The sequence below is a fragment of the Elgaria multicarinata genome, chromosome 2 (genome assembly GCF_023053635.1).
Source record: "Elgaria multicarinata webbii isolate HBS135686 ecotype San Diego chromosome 2, rElgMul1.1.pri, whole genome shotgun sequence".
In the NCBI taxonomy this organism is placed as follows: Eukaryota; Metazoa; Chordata; class Lepidosauria; order Squamata; family Anguidae; genus Elgaria; species Elgaria multicarinata.
Genome location: NC_086172.1, coordinates 32,743,998 through 32,763,433, shown reverse-complemented (window position 1 = coordinate 32,763,433; position 19,436 = coordinate 32,743,998). Strand labels below are relative to the sequence as shown.

At 41.4% G+C, this 19,436-nt stretch overlaps 2 protein-coding genes across 3 annotated transcripts in view; one reads left to right on the top strand and one right to left on the bottom strand.

The window, feature by feature from the left end:
* Window positions 1-1,027: 1,027 nt before the first annotated feature.
* On the bottom strand, window positions 1,028-17,772 carry ORMDL1 (ORMDL sphingolipid biosynthesis regulator 1). 2 transcript variants are annotated; one of them, XM_063116268.1, is made up of 4 exons: window positions 17,757-17,772; window positions 9,651-9,839; window positions 6,008-6,159; window positions 1,028-3,093 (listed from the first exon to the last, which is right to left on the bottom strand). In XM_063116268.1, exons 2-4 carry the CDS (start codon window positions 9,822-9,824, stop codon window positions 2,958-2,960), a joined length of 462 nt encoding a protein of 153 aa, XP_062972338.1. In that variant the 5' UTR covers window positions 9,825-9,839; window positions 17,757-17,772; the 3' UTR covers window positions 1,028-2,957. The 2 variants fall into 2 exon arrangements, with proteins under 2 accessions (XP_062972338.1, XP_062972337.1); XM_063116267.1 differs by lacking the exon at window positions 17,757-17,772 and adding an exon at window positions 12,508-12,683.
* Window positions 12,735-19,436, top strand: part of PMS1 (PMS1 homolog 1, mismatch repair system component) — a 54,139-nt gene continuing 47,437 nt past the window's right edge. The window contains exon 1 of the mRNA XM_063116266.1: window positions 12,735-12,770. The gene's annotated coding sequence lies outside the window, so the exon portion shown is untranslated. The remainder of the gene's footprint in view (window positions 12,771-19,436) is intronic.

The window sequence follows — 19,436 nt, the reverse complement described above, 5'->3', positions numbered from 1 at the left end:
CCATCAATATTATTTGGTAGAAGAAAAGTAATTCGTTTCCCACCCCAAGCACATAATCTATGTTAGCACTATTGTTGGGTGACGGAGGATCTAGGAACAGTCTGCAAGGTTTCAGTGCATTATGAAAGTGTGGCTAATGGACTGCAGGGCGAGGCTTCTTCTGTTCCCCCTTTTAGTTCCCTCCCCTTCATTAGTCCAAAAAGAGTTTTCAATCACGCAATGGGATTTGGCCAGGGGAGTGAGGCACAGCATATTCCTATATGGAGTGGGACCAAGAGACAGGGTCTGGGTTAAGGTTTTTGGGTTTTATTTTTTGGAAAGTGTATAATAATAATGGGCAAGGGTAGGTTGCTTCTTAATTCACATTTCCTCCCAACACTAGCTACTCAATAGTCACAGAGAGTAAAGGACTATTGGTTCAAGTAAGAGCTGAGCGATATTTGTGCTGGGTTCAGGCCATCAAGCTATACTATAGACATTGTATGGAGCTCAGTACGTACATTGTATATGGGCTGTCCCTTTGGCATACACCACTTCGCCTTGTGGCACTTTTCATTTTATACGTCCTAATGTTCTAGTACTGCAAATCACTAAAAAACAGGTGAAAAAAAGTGCTTCACGCAAGTTATACTGTACTCAGGTATGCAGATGCATGACCAATTTTAGCAAGCTAATGTTTATTTCATTAGATAAGAGTGTGGAATCAAAAGCCAAAAAGAGCTAAAAGTGGATGAGACAACCTTAAAGGAGGACTCCAATTTACCCATTTGTCTCACTCTCACAAACTGCTGCAAATGAGAGATAGAAATAGATGAGAGTTTAGGAACTGTACTTCAAGTACGTAGCAACCCATGTTTCCCCAGCCATAGCAGAGGTAGTTCATCTAGGATCAACACACACACCCTGTGTTAGAAACAAAGTGCTTTGTTTATTTGAATATTCATTTTTGGTGTTTTGAATATTCATTTTTTAAAATAAATCAAAGGCTTCAAGACAACTTTTTTTTTATTTAGAGTAAACCACATAAACCAGATTTTTTTGGGGGGGGGGGGAATGTCAGAGAATAGACCAAAAAATCCTACCGCATTGTCTTATATAATGGTTGAAAAAGAGTCTTATTCAATTCTTCTTACGCCTTATGTAGTGTTTCAAACACTAGTTGCAACTGTAATTCTATTTACAAAAGCACAACAGTGATTTGTTATGCTTGTAACCTTTTGGTACAGTGAACTGCACTTAAAATATACTATATTGATATGATCAGTCTCAAAGTCATTCACTTTATTATAAAACATTGCTACTGCTCAAAAAAAGACATTTTCAGAGAGCGAGAATAACTAAGAGAAAGTCTAGTCTCTTGAAAGTAGCCAATTATTACTTGGAAGGCCTAATAGCTACTGGCTTGAATTCAAAGTTTATTGCGGGCAGATTTAGAATTAGAATAATGAACCTCTTATTAGCAGCCAGTCCTGATTCAATAGGAAAACACATGCCTCTTTCCTGGTGTTACATACGAAATGGTATCTCCAGGAGACACTTGACATATCTCAAGGTTTTTCTGCATGCTGACTCCAGGTGTGATTGTAATAGCCAACAGTGAAACTAGGACCTTAAAGCTCTTAATGTAAAAGATTCTCCAGTTAACGGAAGGTTAAAATCCCCTGCCAAGTGACTAAAGTCGGGTAGGCAGGCTGAATTACCTTCTGAAAACCTCACAACTCCAGATATAAAGCACAAGGGAAAAGAAACCACCTAAAGGTACAGTCCTATGCATGTTCAGACAAAAAAAGCTCCTACAACTTCCATCATCCCCCACCCAGCATGGCTGCCTGGGACATGCTGGTAGTTGTAGATGTTTTTTTCTGTCTAAACATGCATAGGATTGCATCCTAAATTCCTTAAGCTTAGGTGCCAAAATTTTATAAGACAACAATATATTACATTCTGCTTGGTGTTTAAGTTTCGTATCATGTGAGAATTCCCACTGGCGTAAACGACCAAGTTTTCCACTACAGACAATATTTCTACTAACAGATAAGCCAGGGCTCGCCCTTTATGAGCCATCTAGCTCTAGAAGACAGATTTAGCAGCTTGTATTGGTTTCTGAAGATTAAATAGTTTTCTTTATGAAACCAACTATTTAAGAACAGCCAATACAGAAAGCTGCCCTGTTCTACAATGGAGAGAGAGAGGGGAGAGAGATTTTTTTTAATATAGCTTTCAGATACACTTGAGTGCACATTTTAGAATAATCAGCTCTGTCTGGGAAACAAGCAAAGTATAGATCAGTTGAAATGTATACAAAAGTTGATCATCATTCCCCTGAGCTTTGACATCTAAAACTGGAGAAGTCATTGTGATTAAAGGTCACATGAATAGATAAGGCATGAAATCCATTACAAATCAGTCACAGCATCTCCTAGTTTAATGTTGACCTAGCAACACCTGCAGCTGAGCAGGAAATCCTGGATCTAGAAAAAGCAAAACCAAAGAACAACAACCCAAGAAGCAATAACTGGCAACTTTACAGCATTTAAACCATACCAGTCTGTTAAGTGGGAACATGGGGGTATACCCTCCTCCTTATGCACTTTGCATTACCGCAGCTATCTTATTTGTGAAACATTATGTCTATGTTTCAATTAAATTATTCATACCCTTTTGCAACTCATCTGTCAGCTCGGCATATATCCTGTCAATGCTGCTAATATAATAGAGCTAGGCCTGCCCAGCTCCTTCTGGAAAGCCTGTCCTCTGAAGCTATACCGCTCAAATTTAATACAACTTCAGAAAGTCTATTGCTCTCCTACACAGCTTTGAAAGAATAGCATTTACATCTTAGGAGTAGAAAGTCTCACTGTAGATTACTAAGGTGGCACTGCAAAGCTATTCCTTCCATTAAGGAAAAGCAGTCAGGCCACGTTTTGGTCAGAGTGCTCCTGTCTCATATCTCATGCTTAATACTTGTTGATTCCAAAGATTCGGACGCCATGCAGTTGTGGCAACTTGGGAATAAGCACACTCAAGAGAGAAGCTGTGTTTATGATGAAGTGCGTTGGATCATATTTTGTGTAGAAACTTGCAAGGAAATATCTGCAAGAAACAAAAGGCAGAGTAAGCACAGATATAACAGAAAGACTGGGGACAAGGAAGAGGGAGACATTTCTTTTGAATAAAGGAAATGAATGAGTACAATGTTACCAGTTCAGTATTGAAAAGATATCATACTGCAAGTGGAGAGTGAAATGGTGTAGGGGAATCCCAAAGTTATCTCCCGTCTCTAATTGGAGATAACAAAGGGATTCTGTGTTGTGCTGCTTGCCTTCAGGGAACATGACTTGGGGAGGGCAGAGTCCATGGGTGGTGCTCAACCCTATGAGGGCAGGATTAGGCCCCCAAGCTGGGGGCTGCCTTCCCTTGGGCAAATGGTCCAGGAGGAAAACTGCAGCAAAGAAGTATGCATCAGTATTACAAAATAGTTACAGGTGTAAAACTATAGCATCTTTGCTGGAGATTAGACTTTTGTTCTGTGTCTCTCACCACTATAACATCCACTTACAAAAAGATAATTGCCCGTTAAAGCAACCTGATGAACAGAAATGAGTAGTTTCGTAAAAAAAAAAAAAATAGCTGAAGATTCAGGGTCTGGAAAATACATATAGTTATTTGACTTTGAAATGATCCAGGCTTTTTAGAGTAAGGTTGGTGAAAAGCAGAGGAGCAAAGAGAAATTTCATGCAATTGTTAGAAAAGCTTTTAACCGTTCTGAGGACTCCTTCGAAAGTCTGATTTTAATTTAGTTGGCTTATAACCAGTTCAACAGGAAATGTTAGGGAACATGCCACAGATGCCTCATGATCTGTCCAGTTCTCACAGTGGAAAAAGGGGTGACCAAGTTGCAACTCGGTGTAGTATACACATTGCCTTAATGTTACAGGGAATATCAGTACTTTGTTTCAAATGCCAGAAATACAAATACAAATTTCTTCATTTGTTAGAAATGTGAGGCAGATACAATGGCACTTCCCCCCTTGCAGCAAGTACACAAACTGAGCAAACATTTCTAAAGTATTGTGACTTTTCCTCTAATTTCTGACCTGAATGTTAGGGGTGGGCCATGGCTCAGTGGTAGAACCCATGCTTTTCACACAGAAGGTTCAAAGTTTAATTTCTGGCATTTCCAGGTAGGGCTGGAAAAGAATCCTGCCTGAAAATCTGGACAGCTACCATAAGTACATGTCAGCAATACTGGGCTAGATAGAACCTTGGTCTGAAACCACTTGAAAACTGGTTCACTTAAACCACTTAAACATGGGTTTAAAATATCCTATGTCAGAACTACATCAGTTTAAGTCAGAAATGGTTGGAGGGTTAAATTGGAAGAAAATAAAACTAGGAGTCCTCACTACCATAGATGCTTGCATACTGAGGTAAGGAACAGAAGATTTCTAAGAAGCCAAAACATAAAAAAAAGTTCCATCATGAATGCAAATTAGCAAGATTAGCTAGTAAATTAAGGAGACACTCCAGAGCAGATTTTAGGAGTGTGCAAAGGGATGAGTAAGTTCCATTTGTGCAACACAGGGCAATATCCAAACTCCTACTATGTTTAATGGCTCTTACTCCCAAGTAAACACAGAACTGAAGCCTTGGTCCTTTGTGCCTAGAATACAGAAAAGTGCAAAATATTCTAGCTACTAGGTATGTAAATAAGTCTTCACCTCTACTATTGCCATAGCTCTTAGTTGGTACTCTGTACTCCATTTTTACTTAGGCTGCTAAATGAATTATCATGTATCATGTAAGTTGCATAACTAACTTTTTTTTAAAAAAAGTGTCGATTTAGGCCATGTAATGCTTCTTAGCAGTTTATACTATGTTTTGTAACAAACCAAAGCAATCCTCTTCGTAGAATGGAAAATTAGGCTGCAGTATTAGGTATCCAATTAAGAAATACAAACCACTTAAGAACCTTACATGGACTATTGAAATGTAGCTCTTATGTTTTGAACTAAAGCTCAAAAAATGCAGTATGGCATTAGCCCTATTAATCTCTCAAGGAGATTCAAGTCCTGCAAAATACTACCCTGTACTTCTCGGTAGGATTAGCAAGACAACCTGAAATGTATAGGGTATGAAGCTAGTACTTCCATTGCAGAAAAGGTAACTACATGAAAAATTCACTTCAGAATCCAATATAAACTTCTCCTGTTGACCTTCAAAGCTTTTCATGGTCTAGCTCCTTCCTATCTCTCCTCTCTCATCTCACACTATTGCCCCGCTTGTGCTCTTCGCTCCTCTGATGCCATGTTTCTCGCCTGCCCAAGGGCCTCTACTTCCCTTGCTCGGCTTCGTCCATTTTCTTCTGCTGCCCCTTACGACTGGAACGCTCTTCCAGAACATTTGAGAACTACAAGTTCAACCGCAGCTTTTAAAGCTCAGCTAAAAACTTTTCTTTTTCCTAAAGCTTTTAAAACTTGATTTTGTTCTGACTTTATACTGTAAGTTTTACCCTACCCAGTGCCTGTTTACCCTACCCTGTGCCTGTTTGCATTCTCTTCCCCTCCTTATTGTTTTATTATGATTTTATTAGAATGTAAGCCTATGTGGCAGGGTCTTGCTATTTACTGTTTTACTCTGTACAGCACCATGTACATTGATGGTGCTATATAAATAAATAAATAATAATAATAATAATAATAATAATAATAATAATGTATTTTGCCTCGCTTTAAAAACTCATCTCAACTTACAGATGCATGAAAATAAAACACAGCCTATGTGTCTTAAACATGGTTTGCAGATTTCACACTTTAACAGTGCAATCCTAATGCATGTCTACTTGGAAGTAAGCTCCATGGCGCTCACTAGGACTCTTTCCCAGGTAAGTGTGTACAGGATTGAAGCCTAAGTGACCCTTTGCAATATTGACTAGCCACATTAAATATTACCGTTTTAAAACCTTGAAAGCATAAGTACTGCCACAGTAGAACTTCTAAACACCTACAAAATTATCGGAGAGATTGTGAAGAATTTTCGTGAGGATGTAAACTGCACACCATAGTCCAGTTGCTCCCAATGCGTCAGCAGTCTTGCTTTACCTTGGTCAGGTGTTTCGAAAGGTGTTCCTTTTACTGCATGCAAAAATACATACATTCCCTGTGAAGAAAGGCAAGCTGTGTTATTCATATAACTCATTCTTTTCACAGTACACATAACCTATGTGAAAAAGGACCACGCAACATTAAGCGCTACTATTGACCTGAGCTAGGAGTTTGTCCTGAACATGTATACATGCTTGATAAATGGCTAGACACAAACCCGAAGATTAAGGTGCCACTAAACACTCGAAAGATTGTTCCGATTAACCTGTTTAGGTTTTTTTTTTGCCCTAGATGGCAGCCCTTCCTATCTAACCCTTATCAGTTTTGAAAAACCTGAAAGTGTTTGGTAAAATAATAGATGCATGACTAATAGGAAAACTAACCTTAAAACTCTAGAGGAGACATGGGCATCTGTTTGGCCCTGAGGATCACGAAGCAGTGCTGTTGGGTGGGAATTACATGCATGCATAATACATATTGGCTCATGCACACACATACATGTAAGATTATGGAATTGCTAGGGGAAGGAGAGTCTAAAGCTTCTCTCCCCCCCCCCCGATTCTAGCTGTTTTGGGGTCACTGGGCGTGGGGGAGCCCAATTGGGATCACTATTCCAGCGGGTTTTTTCCCTGCAGCTGGGGGTCATTTCCTAGTAGAGCAGAATCAGCTCACTAAGGAATATTTCCCCACAGCATCTCTGTTTTGTCTGTCACCAGTGGTCCTATATCCAAACCAGTTAATTAAGAATAGATTATATGCAAATTATTTGCAACTCAGCACCCCACATTTCTCCAGCGTAACGCTTGACACTGAACAAGCTGCCCGCTTGTATACAAAATGCATTAAAAAAACCTCACAACCCCAACTCCAGCACTAATTGCACAGGCAGCATAAAAGCTGGCCCAAGAGTAATTCATTACGAAGCAGAGATATTTTATAGTACAGCACTTTCTTTTATAAGCCCAAAGATGCCCATCGTATTAGAAGCTGTAAATTTTACCCTTTAAATGTGAGATTTAGGATCTATAAAATAAGCAATCACTTTAGCTTTTAGGTTAGCTTTGATTAACCAAATGTCTCCCCATGTTAAGTTATTCCAAAATTTGCATGCATCAGCAACTCAGTAATTTCTAATGAGAAAGCAGACCTATGCTCTATGATTGCTTCTTGTTTTTCTATGGGAGTGCAGTAGCCATACCATTCATTAAAATATTACTTACACATAGTCCATGCATTGGGAACCTCACATTAAAGTAATCTATAGCACACTTCATGTAGGGTTATCCTTGTGCTTAGTCCCAAAGCTTCTGCTGATACAGAATGTGGCAGGCAGGATGCTGAGTGGGGTGTCTGGCCATGCACGTATTTCAATGATGTGACGTAACTGAACAGGTACCAGGTACAGGCTACCTATCAGCTACCGAGCAGATGTCAAGATTTTACTGTTGGCATATAAAAACCTTAATAACTTGGGACCAGGTTAGCTGCTGGACCACTCCCCCCAATATAGATCCTTGTAATCCCTAAGATTGCTGGAGAAGCTTAGCTGATTGTGATGTGAAATGCAAATTGCCATCTGCTGGCAACCCAGAAGTGGGCCTTCTCTGCACTGCACCCATCTTATGGAATACCCTTGGCCTTAATGTGATTTAGGCACTTGTGAAAGACACATCCCTTTACCCAGGCCTTCCCCGATCAATTGTGCTGCCCAGTTTGATTGTTACTTGCTGTGCTTTGAGTTTTTGGTTATAACTGATGTATTTACATTTATTATGACATTGTATTTTAATGTCTCATTTTGTAAACCACTTCAAGATATGTTTAGATAGGGTAAGGAGTATATAAATTGATAGAAGAAATAAAAACAAATGCTTACTAGCAGTGCCAAACAGTAGCATAAGTAGTATTATCACGCCAAACTTTGCAGTTGTGCTCAAGAATCAAAACTCTGCTAAAGATGTTCAGCTGAATAATGTATGACTTACAGCCCAGTTCCATGGATGTCTAATCAAAGTTAGTTGTACTGAGTCCAATAGGACTTATTCCCACATGGGTTCATAGGCTTATAGCCTTAAAAACAACAATGCTTTGGAGGCAAATACAGAAGTACTGATTTTAAGTATGGTTTGCACTTTACATATCTTGTGTCTGCTTTCTACCATGTCTCCTACTTGCAAACTCTAGTCTGCTGGGCGAATTCCTTACTTCTAAAGTAGAAATAGCCAATAAGCAGCCTAATTGTTACACCTGACCCCTTTCCCTCAACATATAGGATATGCAGTGTTGCTTTTCATCTGACCAGCACAGCTCCCAAAGTGTTTTCCTTGGGAAGCAGCACTGGACAGTCCAGAAAGAACAACTTGCAACAAGCTGAGCTCTAAGTCCTTTGTCACTAACAGTTGCCCCTCCCCAAGCCTCCTATATTATCACAGAGGCCGCCGCAGAAATCTTCCATGGGAGTGGCACCCACCTTGGCTTGCAGAACAGGCTGGTTGGTTCAAAAGCAGCATGGAAGGATCTTTTTACTTTCCTACACCCCTAAGGAGGGGGAGAAGGCTATCAATGCCTACTAGTCCTGCTGGCTATGTGCTACCTCCAGTATCAGAGGCAATAAGCTTATATACACCAGTTGCTGGGGGACACTGGCAGGATGGTGCTGTTGCACCCTTGTCCTGCTTTGTTGGTCCCTGGTCAACAGCTGGTTGGCCACTGGTGAACAGAGTGCTGGACTAGATGGACCCTTGTTCTGATTCAGCATGGCTCTTATGTTCTTCCTTTAAGAAATGGGATACTACCCCAGAAAACGTTCGGGTAATTTCCCAAAAGAGGGACACCTATTGGCTAGAGGGAACATGGTCCATGGAGTTGTTTGGGGACTCTAGACTCTTCGTAGTGAAGTAACTGTGACTGGCAGGTAATATCATCTCCAGGAGTGGGGCTCTTAAACCTAAGCAGTTTGGCTGGGGAGAATGCACCCCCTCCCAAGTTGTAGACATTATCTACTTCTGCTCTAGAGTTCTGATAAAAGTTCTTTTAAAGATGCAATCTTATGCGTGTTTAGATAGAAAAAAAGCCCAAAGCTCCCAGAACCGTTCCAGACAATCAGTTACACTGGCTCAGGTATACTGGGAATTGTAGAACTTTTTCTGTCTAAACAAGCACAGGAATGTGCCCTTAGCACATCAGGGGTTCCGGGATAAGCAAGAACGTTTTGAATGTTCACTCTATTTCAACATTCCTGACTTTTAGTATTTTTGTATTTTGTAAACCCCCTCAAGCCTTTGGGGCTGGGTATGTTAGAAAACCAAATAAAATCCTATAATTCTGTAGCTGTGACTGGAATTAAGAAATCTAGATGAAGGGAAAACCACATTAGCCAGTAGTAAGGAATATTTATTCCAATGAGCTGTTCTGAACAAGTTCAAGAGAGAACATTTAGCAGTCTCAACGTTTTTCTGGGAAAGCCATCTGCCCTTGCCTGTGTCTGGAAAGATATTGATATATTGCCTCCCTCTCCCTGTCCCCGTTACAAAGAAGGATACTTACCAAATTATGAATAACGTTGGTTAAAGTCCATGCAACTGGAACACTGAAGAAAGGAATGCTGAGCAAAACGATATGAAGCAAGCCAACTCCAAGAGCATATGTAAGCCACATTCCTCTACTGTTCATGACCCTCGTGTTGGGATTGACTTCACTGTGTGCAACCCCGACATTCATTTTTTAAAAGTTATTCTGAAAAGTAATATTGCAGAAGAAAAGGGTTGTCAGAACAAGAGTATGCTTGCCAGGAATATTCATTTTATTCTGCACACCGCTGACAGGCTGGGAGCAGCTATTACAAATAATTACTGTACAAAATTCCCTTTGCACCTTACAAGTTAAAACTACCCAAGGCGTTCCAAGTTCTTGTTTCACAAACTTAGGATTTGCTTTTATTGCATTGCAAAATTACATGTAGCCAAATTTTAAAAGGAGACCAATCCCTTTTTACGAGACCAATCCCTACCTAGCAGCAATGTTTGCAGCCCAGCTGATGGAAAGAGTTTTGAAGGAGAAGAGCTATTATTAAGAGTTTTTTTTTTGCCTTCAAGGCAACAAAAATACTAAGTACATTGAAGGGTTAACACTGAGAGAAGTTAAAAGGAATCTTTTCAAACACTTCTCAGCTGTTGCTTTTAGAAGCTGTCACCCTTATACAATCATAGCCAATAAAAATCTTAATTTTATGACCCTCCAAGGGGAAAAAAGCACACAGAACTTCTCAATTCTCCCCCACTCCATACTATGGAATGAGATTCACAAGACTATTTGTGAAGGAACAGTCAATTTCTTATTAAAAAAAATACTCAGAACTGGAGCATGAAATGCTAATCATGATTAATACTGCCTAAACATCAGGACTGAAAGCCACAGACTAAAGCAATGCTTATTTTAATACATTTTAATGTAAAATTGCTTGCAGGAAGTCAGTATACATCAGGAGTGTAGAAACCAGATCTAGCAATCCTGGGGTCCCCAAAATGACCACACACCCTTTCCCAATCGCCAATCATTTGGTGGCTTCCCAGCTTTTGCGCAGTTTTCCCCCTCATTCTAAAATGTTGAAATGCCTCTTCCAAAGGTTTAATTAACAGAAGAAAGAGTTTTAGGGAGCAATCCCATGTAAGTTTAGTCAGAAGTAAGTTCTACAACTCCCAGCATTCCCCAGGCAGCATGGCTTGCTGGGGGATGCTGGGAGTTGTATGACTTTTAGTTTAAGGGTGCAATCCTATGCCATATTAAGACAGAAATGTCTTGGTATGCATAGGATTGCACCCTTAAATTAAAATATGCTAGTATTCTGCCCCTGCCCCTTATGCCTTCAGCCCCGCTCACCACTGGAATGTGGTCCCCAAGAGTGTGAAATGGAATTCGGCCCTTGGACTGAAGCGGTACTGCACGCCTGGTTATTCATAAAATGTAAAAACCAACATTTTATGAATAACCAGGTAGCTTCTGTCGAAGTATCTGAAAACCTGGTGTGAAAAATAAGATTTCGATCTGATCTTCTTAATAACAGGATCACGTGTTTTGCAACAAGAGACACCCAGTTAACACCTGAAGGAGCAGCACAATTTGCACCAACAAGGCACGTTGTGCATTGAGATTGTGTGGAAACCCTGTCACGTAATGCAATCCTATGCACACTTATCAAGGAGTATGCCCCACTGTGTTCATCAGAGTAAACACACATAGGACTGTGCTTTCAGTTTTTAAAAACAATACAGTCATCCCTTCCACTCAATCCCTCTATGTCTACCTTATCAAACTGGCCATGAATACTTGTCTAGTGAAGGATAGCCCTTGAAAGACAAATTACTAGGCTCTGGTTCCTCTGATATGTGCACTCTCAACCACCTTTCTGGATCAAAATTAGAATGCTGTTTAACATAAGTATCCATGTCAAAAAGACAACTGCAAATAGCGATGACTACAAAGGCTATGCAAGCATGATCCACAAGACAAGAAGCATAAGTATGCAAGACACATTAGTACATAAGTATGCAAAACACATTAGTGCATTACCATTTGCTGAAAGTTAGTCACTGTCTCAGCAACACCAGCAAGTCTGTGATGTGAAGCTCAAGCTTCCTTCCCAGTTAAATATTTTAAAGGTAGAACTGGACATGACTGGGGTTCTAGCACCACTAAAATCAGTAAACTTGTTTAATGGCAAGGATACCTGGACGTTGCTTGCGGGTAACATGCAAATATCAAAGAAAACAGAGCTTCCCCAATAATTTGTTTACAGCCTGAGACATATCTATGCGCCTTAAGGTGCATTCCAGCTTGAAGCAAGATATAACGAAGCACTTTTCAATGGGGCGGTGGAATAAAACGCTCATGAGCAAACCACATTTTTTCCTCTTTCGCAGGTCATATGCCGCCAATGGCAAACCAAGAACCTTGCGCTTTTGCACGTCTGAACCTCTTTAGAAACCACACCCGTGCATTTGTATTGGACCGATCGGCGTTCATTTCTTTGCCTCTCCAGTACCATCCGCTTTGATGGGCGATCATGGCAGAAACACGGGTTTAACAACAGGGATGACGACGGAAGAGGGGGCTCCCCTGATGCTTTTGAAACGGGCAGACTCGATCCCTGAATTATTGATTTTTTATTAGGGGCATTACTATTTAGGAGCACCCACGGTGGTGGCGGCAGCAGCAGAAACAAGAGGCCTTCTTCATGCATGCCCAACAGCGCTGCTGCTGCATTGTTCCCCGAAGGGTGCAGCCGCCTTTGTGTTGGCACCTGCGCCGTACGGAGCCCTGGCCACGCACACCAGTTGCAGGACGGGTGCAGCCCGGAACCCCCGCGCACCTATCTGTCCGTCCATCCATCCGTCCACATACGTACCCCTCCGTTCCCCTCGCCGGACCGATTTCCCACTAGCCGGGGGCGGATTCCGCGTTGTCTCCCCTGCAACGCCGGGCCGATCGGAGAAGCTGCTCCTTCTGCCGTCCGCCGCGGAACGGTGCGCTGCGAGCTGAAGAACCAGCGGATTGGCCCAGGGCTGGCTGGCCCCGCCTCTCGGCCCCCCGCCCCTTCTCTTTCCGTCGGCTCCCGAAGTTCCCTTCTGCTCCGGCGTGAGTGGCGGCGTCGGGGCGTGCAGCGCCCAGGTGAGATGGAAGAGCGGATAAGCGGGGGGCGCTCGGTTCGAGGTCGCCGTCGAGGAACCCGACCGCCCCGGCGGAGCTGGTAGTATCGCTTTACCGGCGGGCTCTTGCGGCGAGGCTTTGCTGAACACTGCCTGCCTTCCTTCCTCCATGCGCTACGGTCCAAGCGCACCACTTTGATAGGCCGGAGGAGGTCACGTGGATCCGAGGGCGGGCTCTTGCGCTCGCCGCACGGGACGTAAACACAACAAGAGGCTGAGGCGAAGACTTACTAAGGGCTCAGAGCTTTCCGTAGCGGGTTTAAGCATGGTCTGGGGGCGGGGGAAAAGAAGGGTTACTGTACCTGTCGTCTCGGATTCGTGAAGGTCTGTTTTAAGGCAGCTTTCCCCAACCGGTTCCCTTACACACTTGTGGGATTGCAACTCCCAGCCTCCCCTAGCCAGCATGGGAGTTGTAGTCCAGCATTATCTGGAGGGCACAGGAGTGGGGAAGGGTGTTTTAAGAGAACGCATGGCATACGTTTGTGATTGGCACCAACAATTTCTCTGCAATAAATGGGTCAATACACCAGGCTTAACAAGATGCTTTGCCTTTTTTGTGTCTAGATTAAGAGGCCTATCGTAAACATGTTTAGTAGAGTATAAGGGCACTGTGTATCAGTGCAGTTGCATTTGAGTAGCTGGACTTTAGAAGGCCTTCCTTAGCAGGCAGTACTAGGCCATAATTTAAGGTGGGACAGTGGTGGTCAGCATCCTCTTCAAAATGCCAGGTTTAGGGCCTGGTCTTACACTTGTGCAAAGCTGAGCTGCAAAACTGTGTGTGATAACGCAAAACACAGACCCACAGGACTGTGCACACTTTCAAACACAGATACCACACAATACATCTCCCTAATCACCTCATAGTTTTCACACTGCCTGAAACAGCCCCTTAAAGAAGGTACATGGAACACACACACACCTTTTACAGTATCATCTCATAGACAATTCCCTCATATACCCTACTCTGTCAGCATGTAAGCTTAATTGCCTTTATATTAAAGAAGCTGTATGTTCCAGTTATGACATCATAGCGTACATCAAGAATTGACTTCAGAAAAAAACTTTTAAATCTTCTCTCTTGTTCTTCCAGTCTCCCTACTCTATCTTCACTCAAGCATAGAATCATTTCCATAACAAAATTCCAGAATTCCCCCCCCCAGGGTTAAATTTTTACCAACACAACATTGTTTATACTGTAACTTCTCTGTCTCTCCTGTATTGAATGTTCCTTTTTGTTGACAATTTTAGCTTTTCCCCCTAGTTTGCTGGAATCAGTTTTCTATTACTTGTGGTTAAATTTAACTATGGATTTTCCTTGTATTATTTCTGTTTCTACAGAAATTATGCAGCATAGCCTTACAAAAATGATTCCACAGAACATAGCCATGAAGCTGTCTCAGAAGGAGACTCCCTGACTCTTTTCCACAGGAATAGAAGAGAAACTACATTTTCTCTCAAATATATTCTTCTATTTAACCAAAAAGTTAAGTGTTCTGTAAGCCTGGCTCTTCTTTACAGCTGTCTCTGAAGGTTATAGATATTTGCCTCATCCTCCATGAATTTGTTCAATCCCCTTTTAACGCCATCCAAATTGGTAGCCATCACTACATCTTGTCAGAGTGAATTCCACGGTTTAACTATGGCCTGCGTGAAGAAATACTTCCTTTTATGTGTTCTGAATCTCCCACCAATCAGCTTAATGGGAAGATCCCAGGTTCTAGTATTATGAGAGGGGAGAAAAATGTCTCCCTAACTACTTTCTCCACATCATGCAGAATTTTGTAAGCTTCTACCATGTCTTCCATTACTCGCCTCTTTTCTAAGCTAAGCTTACTCAGAACTGTAAGTCACATTGATTTCAGTGGCGCTAACTCCTGGGTAAGTCAAGATGGAGTGCACCAAACAAGCAAGGCAAGAGGAATGAGTCATGACAATAGGGGCCAGCACAAGAAATGGCTGTATTGGCTTTTGTGCTAGTTTGTAGAAGAGGTTGGAAAATGCTTTTTGGTAGAGGAGGAGAGGGAAATTTGAGAAAAAGGAAGGGAGAAATTCTTGACATGAATAGCTCCTTCCAAGAAACAAGAAAGGAGAACAAGGCAGAAAAGCAAAATAGCTCCAAAACTGTACTTGATAAACAGAAAAAAAAAGTTCTAGCAACAATAGGAAAGTATTTTTATGACTCCCCAGAACTGTGGGTCAAAGGGATGTTTTAAAAGAGGACACAGTGCAACAGAACAGATTACAATCACAGTGTAGAAAAGCTCTTTTCTGTAAGTAATGTAGATCTTTGCTAGTTTGCATGTGTTAAACCACAGATACAAAACTTTTTTAACCCAATAGTGAAAGCTTTCGGGGGCTGCATACAGTGGGGGTTAGGGCGGGTCTGAAGGCAAAAGGGAACAGGGCTCTCTTTATATCTTAGCTTAAAGCTCTTATAGCCAGTAACTAAGCTTTGGGAGAGAAAACCGCACAAAAGCCAGGAAACCATCAAATGATTGGTGGCTTGGGGAAAGGGGGTGGGGTCTGGGAAGATGTAGCCATCTGTGGGACTGCTGAGGGCTGTGTTGGGACTCTAGGAGGACTAGATTTGACTCCTGGGCTTGAGGTTCTGCAGCTCTGCCTTAAATAGTGGTTTGTTTCTTTTAAGCTCTGTGACTCAACTTAGAACCACCTCCCACTTCTAATGCAATGGAAGCAAACAATACAAGCCATTATGTGACATAGTGACTGAGTTCAGACAACATGATAACCCATACTCAAGGGTTGAGTATGGTTATTTTTGAAACATAGGTTATTGCGTTGTCTGAACCCAGCCACGCTAACAACCCATGGACAGCCCATGGAAGAGAACCCATAGTTTGTAGTTAAGTAGTGAACTGTAGGTTGTTATAGTGGCTGGGTTCAGACAGCATGATAACCCATGGTTCAATAACAATCCATAGTCAATCCTTAAGTGTGTGTTAATGTTGTTTGAACTGAGGCAATATTACATTTTAAAGTAATGCAACTCTGCTCATGCGGTCTTGGAAGCATCACCTATTTCTCCCAAGGTGGCAGCACTACAAATTGTTGTGTGGCACAGAAAGACACAAAGGGTACCATGTGGCATTTGCCTGTTCCTTCTCTCCTTGCAACAAACTTTACAACCAGGGCTACCTGGCCTGCCTGATCAATTTTATCTCTATTGCTGCCCAGACATAAAGCAACATTTTACCTTACCATGGATTCCCTTATAATAAGCAGGTCCCTCCCTCCCTTCCAGCCTCCCAAGGTTACATTTTACACCCAGCTTAAGCCTCAAATTAGAGTCTATTCTGTTTCATACGCAACTGTGTAAAACATTTTCTTCATCATGGCTGGGGTCACCTGATGTCACAATTACATCTTGAGATTCATTGTCATCTTACACTCTAATATATGACTTTTTAAGATGAAAACTTTCAACAAAATACCAAGAATTCTGGTGCTAAGGTCAGAGCAGGGGCCAATGGTACATACAGCAATTGAGGCGGAAAGGGGGGGGGCTTAATTTGTGGGGAATTGGGGCACATTGCCTGAGTTGCTCCCCCCGCACACCTCTGGGCATCCCCGCATCTTTGCAGTGCTACCAAGTTGCATGGCTTGTGTATGGCAAATGACATCAAAGTAGAAATTGGAAAAAAGTACTTTAAAGCGAACTGAAGGAAGATAGTTTTTGTGGTTAGTACTCGAACCTGTAGAACCTTGAAAAAATGAGTAGAGACACTTGCTTTTTGCTACCCTAACTCACTGCAGACGGTATAGTAAAAAAAACAACACATAGCCACTGAGCTCAGCTTGGCATCCCCCTCAGCTCGGTGCCTTGGGTACCCAGCTCGCACACCCCTAAGGTCAGCCCTGAGTGCGTATGTTTTGCACTAGGCTCTGGTTGTTGAATCTCAGAATTCTAGTTAAAAAAGAAAAACTGTAAGCCTGAAGTCTGTCCACATCTGTTTTAGACCACTGTCTTCATTAGGCTTTGGTGCATCTAACTCCTAGGATGCATTCTAGGATCAGCTCAGGCTACATGTTCAAGGGGTTGCAATGAAGAAAACTGTTTAAGGACATACTTGCCTGCCATCCCAGTTTTTCAGACAGAAAGGTCTCAGATGGGGTTGACACTATGTAGCTTCCACCCCAGTGTTTTTCCTTAACTAGCTCTTTCCTTAGACAAGTCAATTGAGCACATTTGTAATCCAAAGAGCTACTTAGGTGCACCAATGGTGTCTACACACTCACTGGGACTCTAGATTTTTTTTTTCTTTGGAAGAACAGACATCTGCTAATATGCCACAAGCTCTACCTGAAATTCTGGTGAGTTTCAAAACAATATGTAGTTTGGCAAAGGAGAGTGGTGTAGGAGAAATAGAAGTACAAAACCCAACTTAAAGATAGAGCTATTTGGGTGATTTGTGGAATGTGTATGGTAAGGATTCAGTCTTGAGAGATCATAAATGTATATTTTAACAAGCACACTACGCTAGACTATGTGTCAGAATTATTAAAATGCTTTGTGGCTTGGAGTCTGAATGATCACCTGTGAATCTACATTTTAAGAGTAAAACTAGGATTTGCAGTGATTACTGAGGTTTATCCCTGTGCAAGCGAAGGGATTAAAACAGTTAAGAAAAAGAGATTGATTGATTTGCTAACACAGGATGGGCTGTTGTGAGAAAAATAGTGTAATGATTATTGCTACTTCCTATCTGGAAAGAACTTAGTAAGTTGAGATTTAGTAACTACTGAATTCTATTGCTATTACATTCTATTGCTATTGCTATTATTCTATTGCTATTGCTATGAATTCTATTGCTATTACATGAGCAATATGAACTACTGAGTTGATATTGCTCATGTAAAAGAGAATAAAGTGTCCATTCTATCAGGGTAGATAAATCATGGAGTCCCTATAACGTTCAGTCCAGCTCACCTCAGTGGATGCAGTCTGTGAATTACTCTGGAATAACTGTCTTGGACATTAGCAGGATATTTTGTGTAACTTCTGTCAAGTAGGTTGCTTGCAGATCACAGCCTATAAAGGAGAAATCTAAGTTGTGACTCCAGTTCTGAAAATATTTACACATATGTAAAATACTCATGCGTAATCTCAAAGTGTCTCCTTTTAGACTGAATACAAGACCACAGAATTTGTTGCTAAAGTTCTTAGCAGGTAGGGTGCAAGGATATCATACATTCCCAGTGGTGTTTCCTTTTAAAGTACACGTGACCCGATTTCAAAACTCCTTTTTTAAAGCTCAACAGAAGCTTAAGAATAAGTTTGGATTCTCTAGAGCGATCTGGGGAAATATCTGAAGAAAACATGGGCACTGTGTACCTGAACAGCTTTGAACTGCAGTCTAAAAATGCTTGCATTAGGTATATTGTGCTGGAGTCTTCTAAATTTTGTTAATATTTAAGAGAAACAATAGTTTATTTTCTATAAATGCTTGTTTAGATCTATGGAGTGCTTTTATTAATGCATATAGTTGAAACAGAAGGGTCAAATCCCTCCCTTTTTTCTTCTCCCTTTATGAATGATATTGTAAACTATTATCATGAATGGTTCTGTTTTTATGTTCTTCTTCTCCCCCCCATTGTGCATTGCTTTTCCCTTCCCTTTTTTGTTTGTTTTGCTATATTTACTCCTATTACTACTACTACTACTACTACTACTACTACTATTAATACTAATATAACAACAACAGCAACTATGGTTAGTTGAAATAAGCCAACTTCATAAACTGTGGTTTGTAGTTGGCTTGTCTCCACTAACCACGGTTGAGGTTAACCGCCATTTGTCAGGTTCAGATGGCACAGCAAATTGTGGTTAATTTGAACAGGAAATGCTTTTGAACTTCTCACTACTGTGCTGGGAGGCAGAGTGGAGAGTGCATGAGTGTGAGGCTTATTGTGTCTTGTACTTGTAGCATTAAACTATGTTTTAGCGTTCCATCTGAACCAGCCCATTGCATTTAATAGGTAGTGAGATAACTCAAGGCATTGTGCACTTAAAATACAATTTAATCTTTAATATAAACAACAGCCTTTGAATCTTTCTCCCTCCCCCCATCCTGCTTTCCATCAATCCTGAATGGTGCCCCTGGAGATAACCCAAGTGGTATAAGAGCACGTGGTATGCCTTTGAACAGGATGGCCTACAGTCTTTCTCAAACAATCTCAAAAGTGGTATTTGCTGAAGTAGTCAGGGCTTTTTTAAAAGGAAAATTCAGAAGTCTACAAGTGGTATGTGATCATGCCTCTGCAATACACCAATACATTTTCTTTGTCTGTGCGCACATGTGCAAGCGTCCACATGCTGTGTTGCCAAGGCCACTTTCTGTGACATTTAGAAGCCTTCATAGAGTAAAAGAAAATCCTCACGCCAGAGGAACTAGAGACCAAATTGCCAATATCCACTGGATAATGGAGAAAGCCAGGGTGTTCTAGAAAAACATCTATTTCTGTTTTATTGACTATTCTAAAGCCTTTGACTGTGTGGATCATAACAAACTGTGGCAAGTTCTTGGTGGTATGGGGATACCAAGTCATCTTGTCTGCCTCCTGAGGAATCTGTATAACGAACAAGTAGCAACGGTAAGAACAGACCACA

What these genes read in the sequence shown, in the direction of transcription:
- ORMDL1 (XM_063116268.1), bottom strand. Translation starts at nt 9,824, where the DNA reads ATGAATGTCGGGGTTGCACACAGTGAAGTCAATCCCAACACGAGGGTC. An exon ending in CCAACGTTATTCATAATTTG is followed by an intron (nt 6,160 to 9,650) that starts GTAAGTATCCTT and finishes CTTTCTTCACAG; the next exon opens with GGAATGTATGTATTTTTGCA. An exon ending in ACAATCTCTCCGATAATTTT is followed by an intron (nt 3,094 to 6,007) that starts GTAGGTGTTTAG and finishes TGTTTCTTGCAG; the next exon opens with ATATTTCCTTGCAAGTTTCT.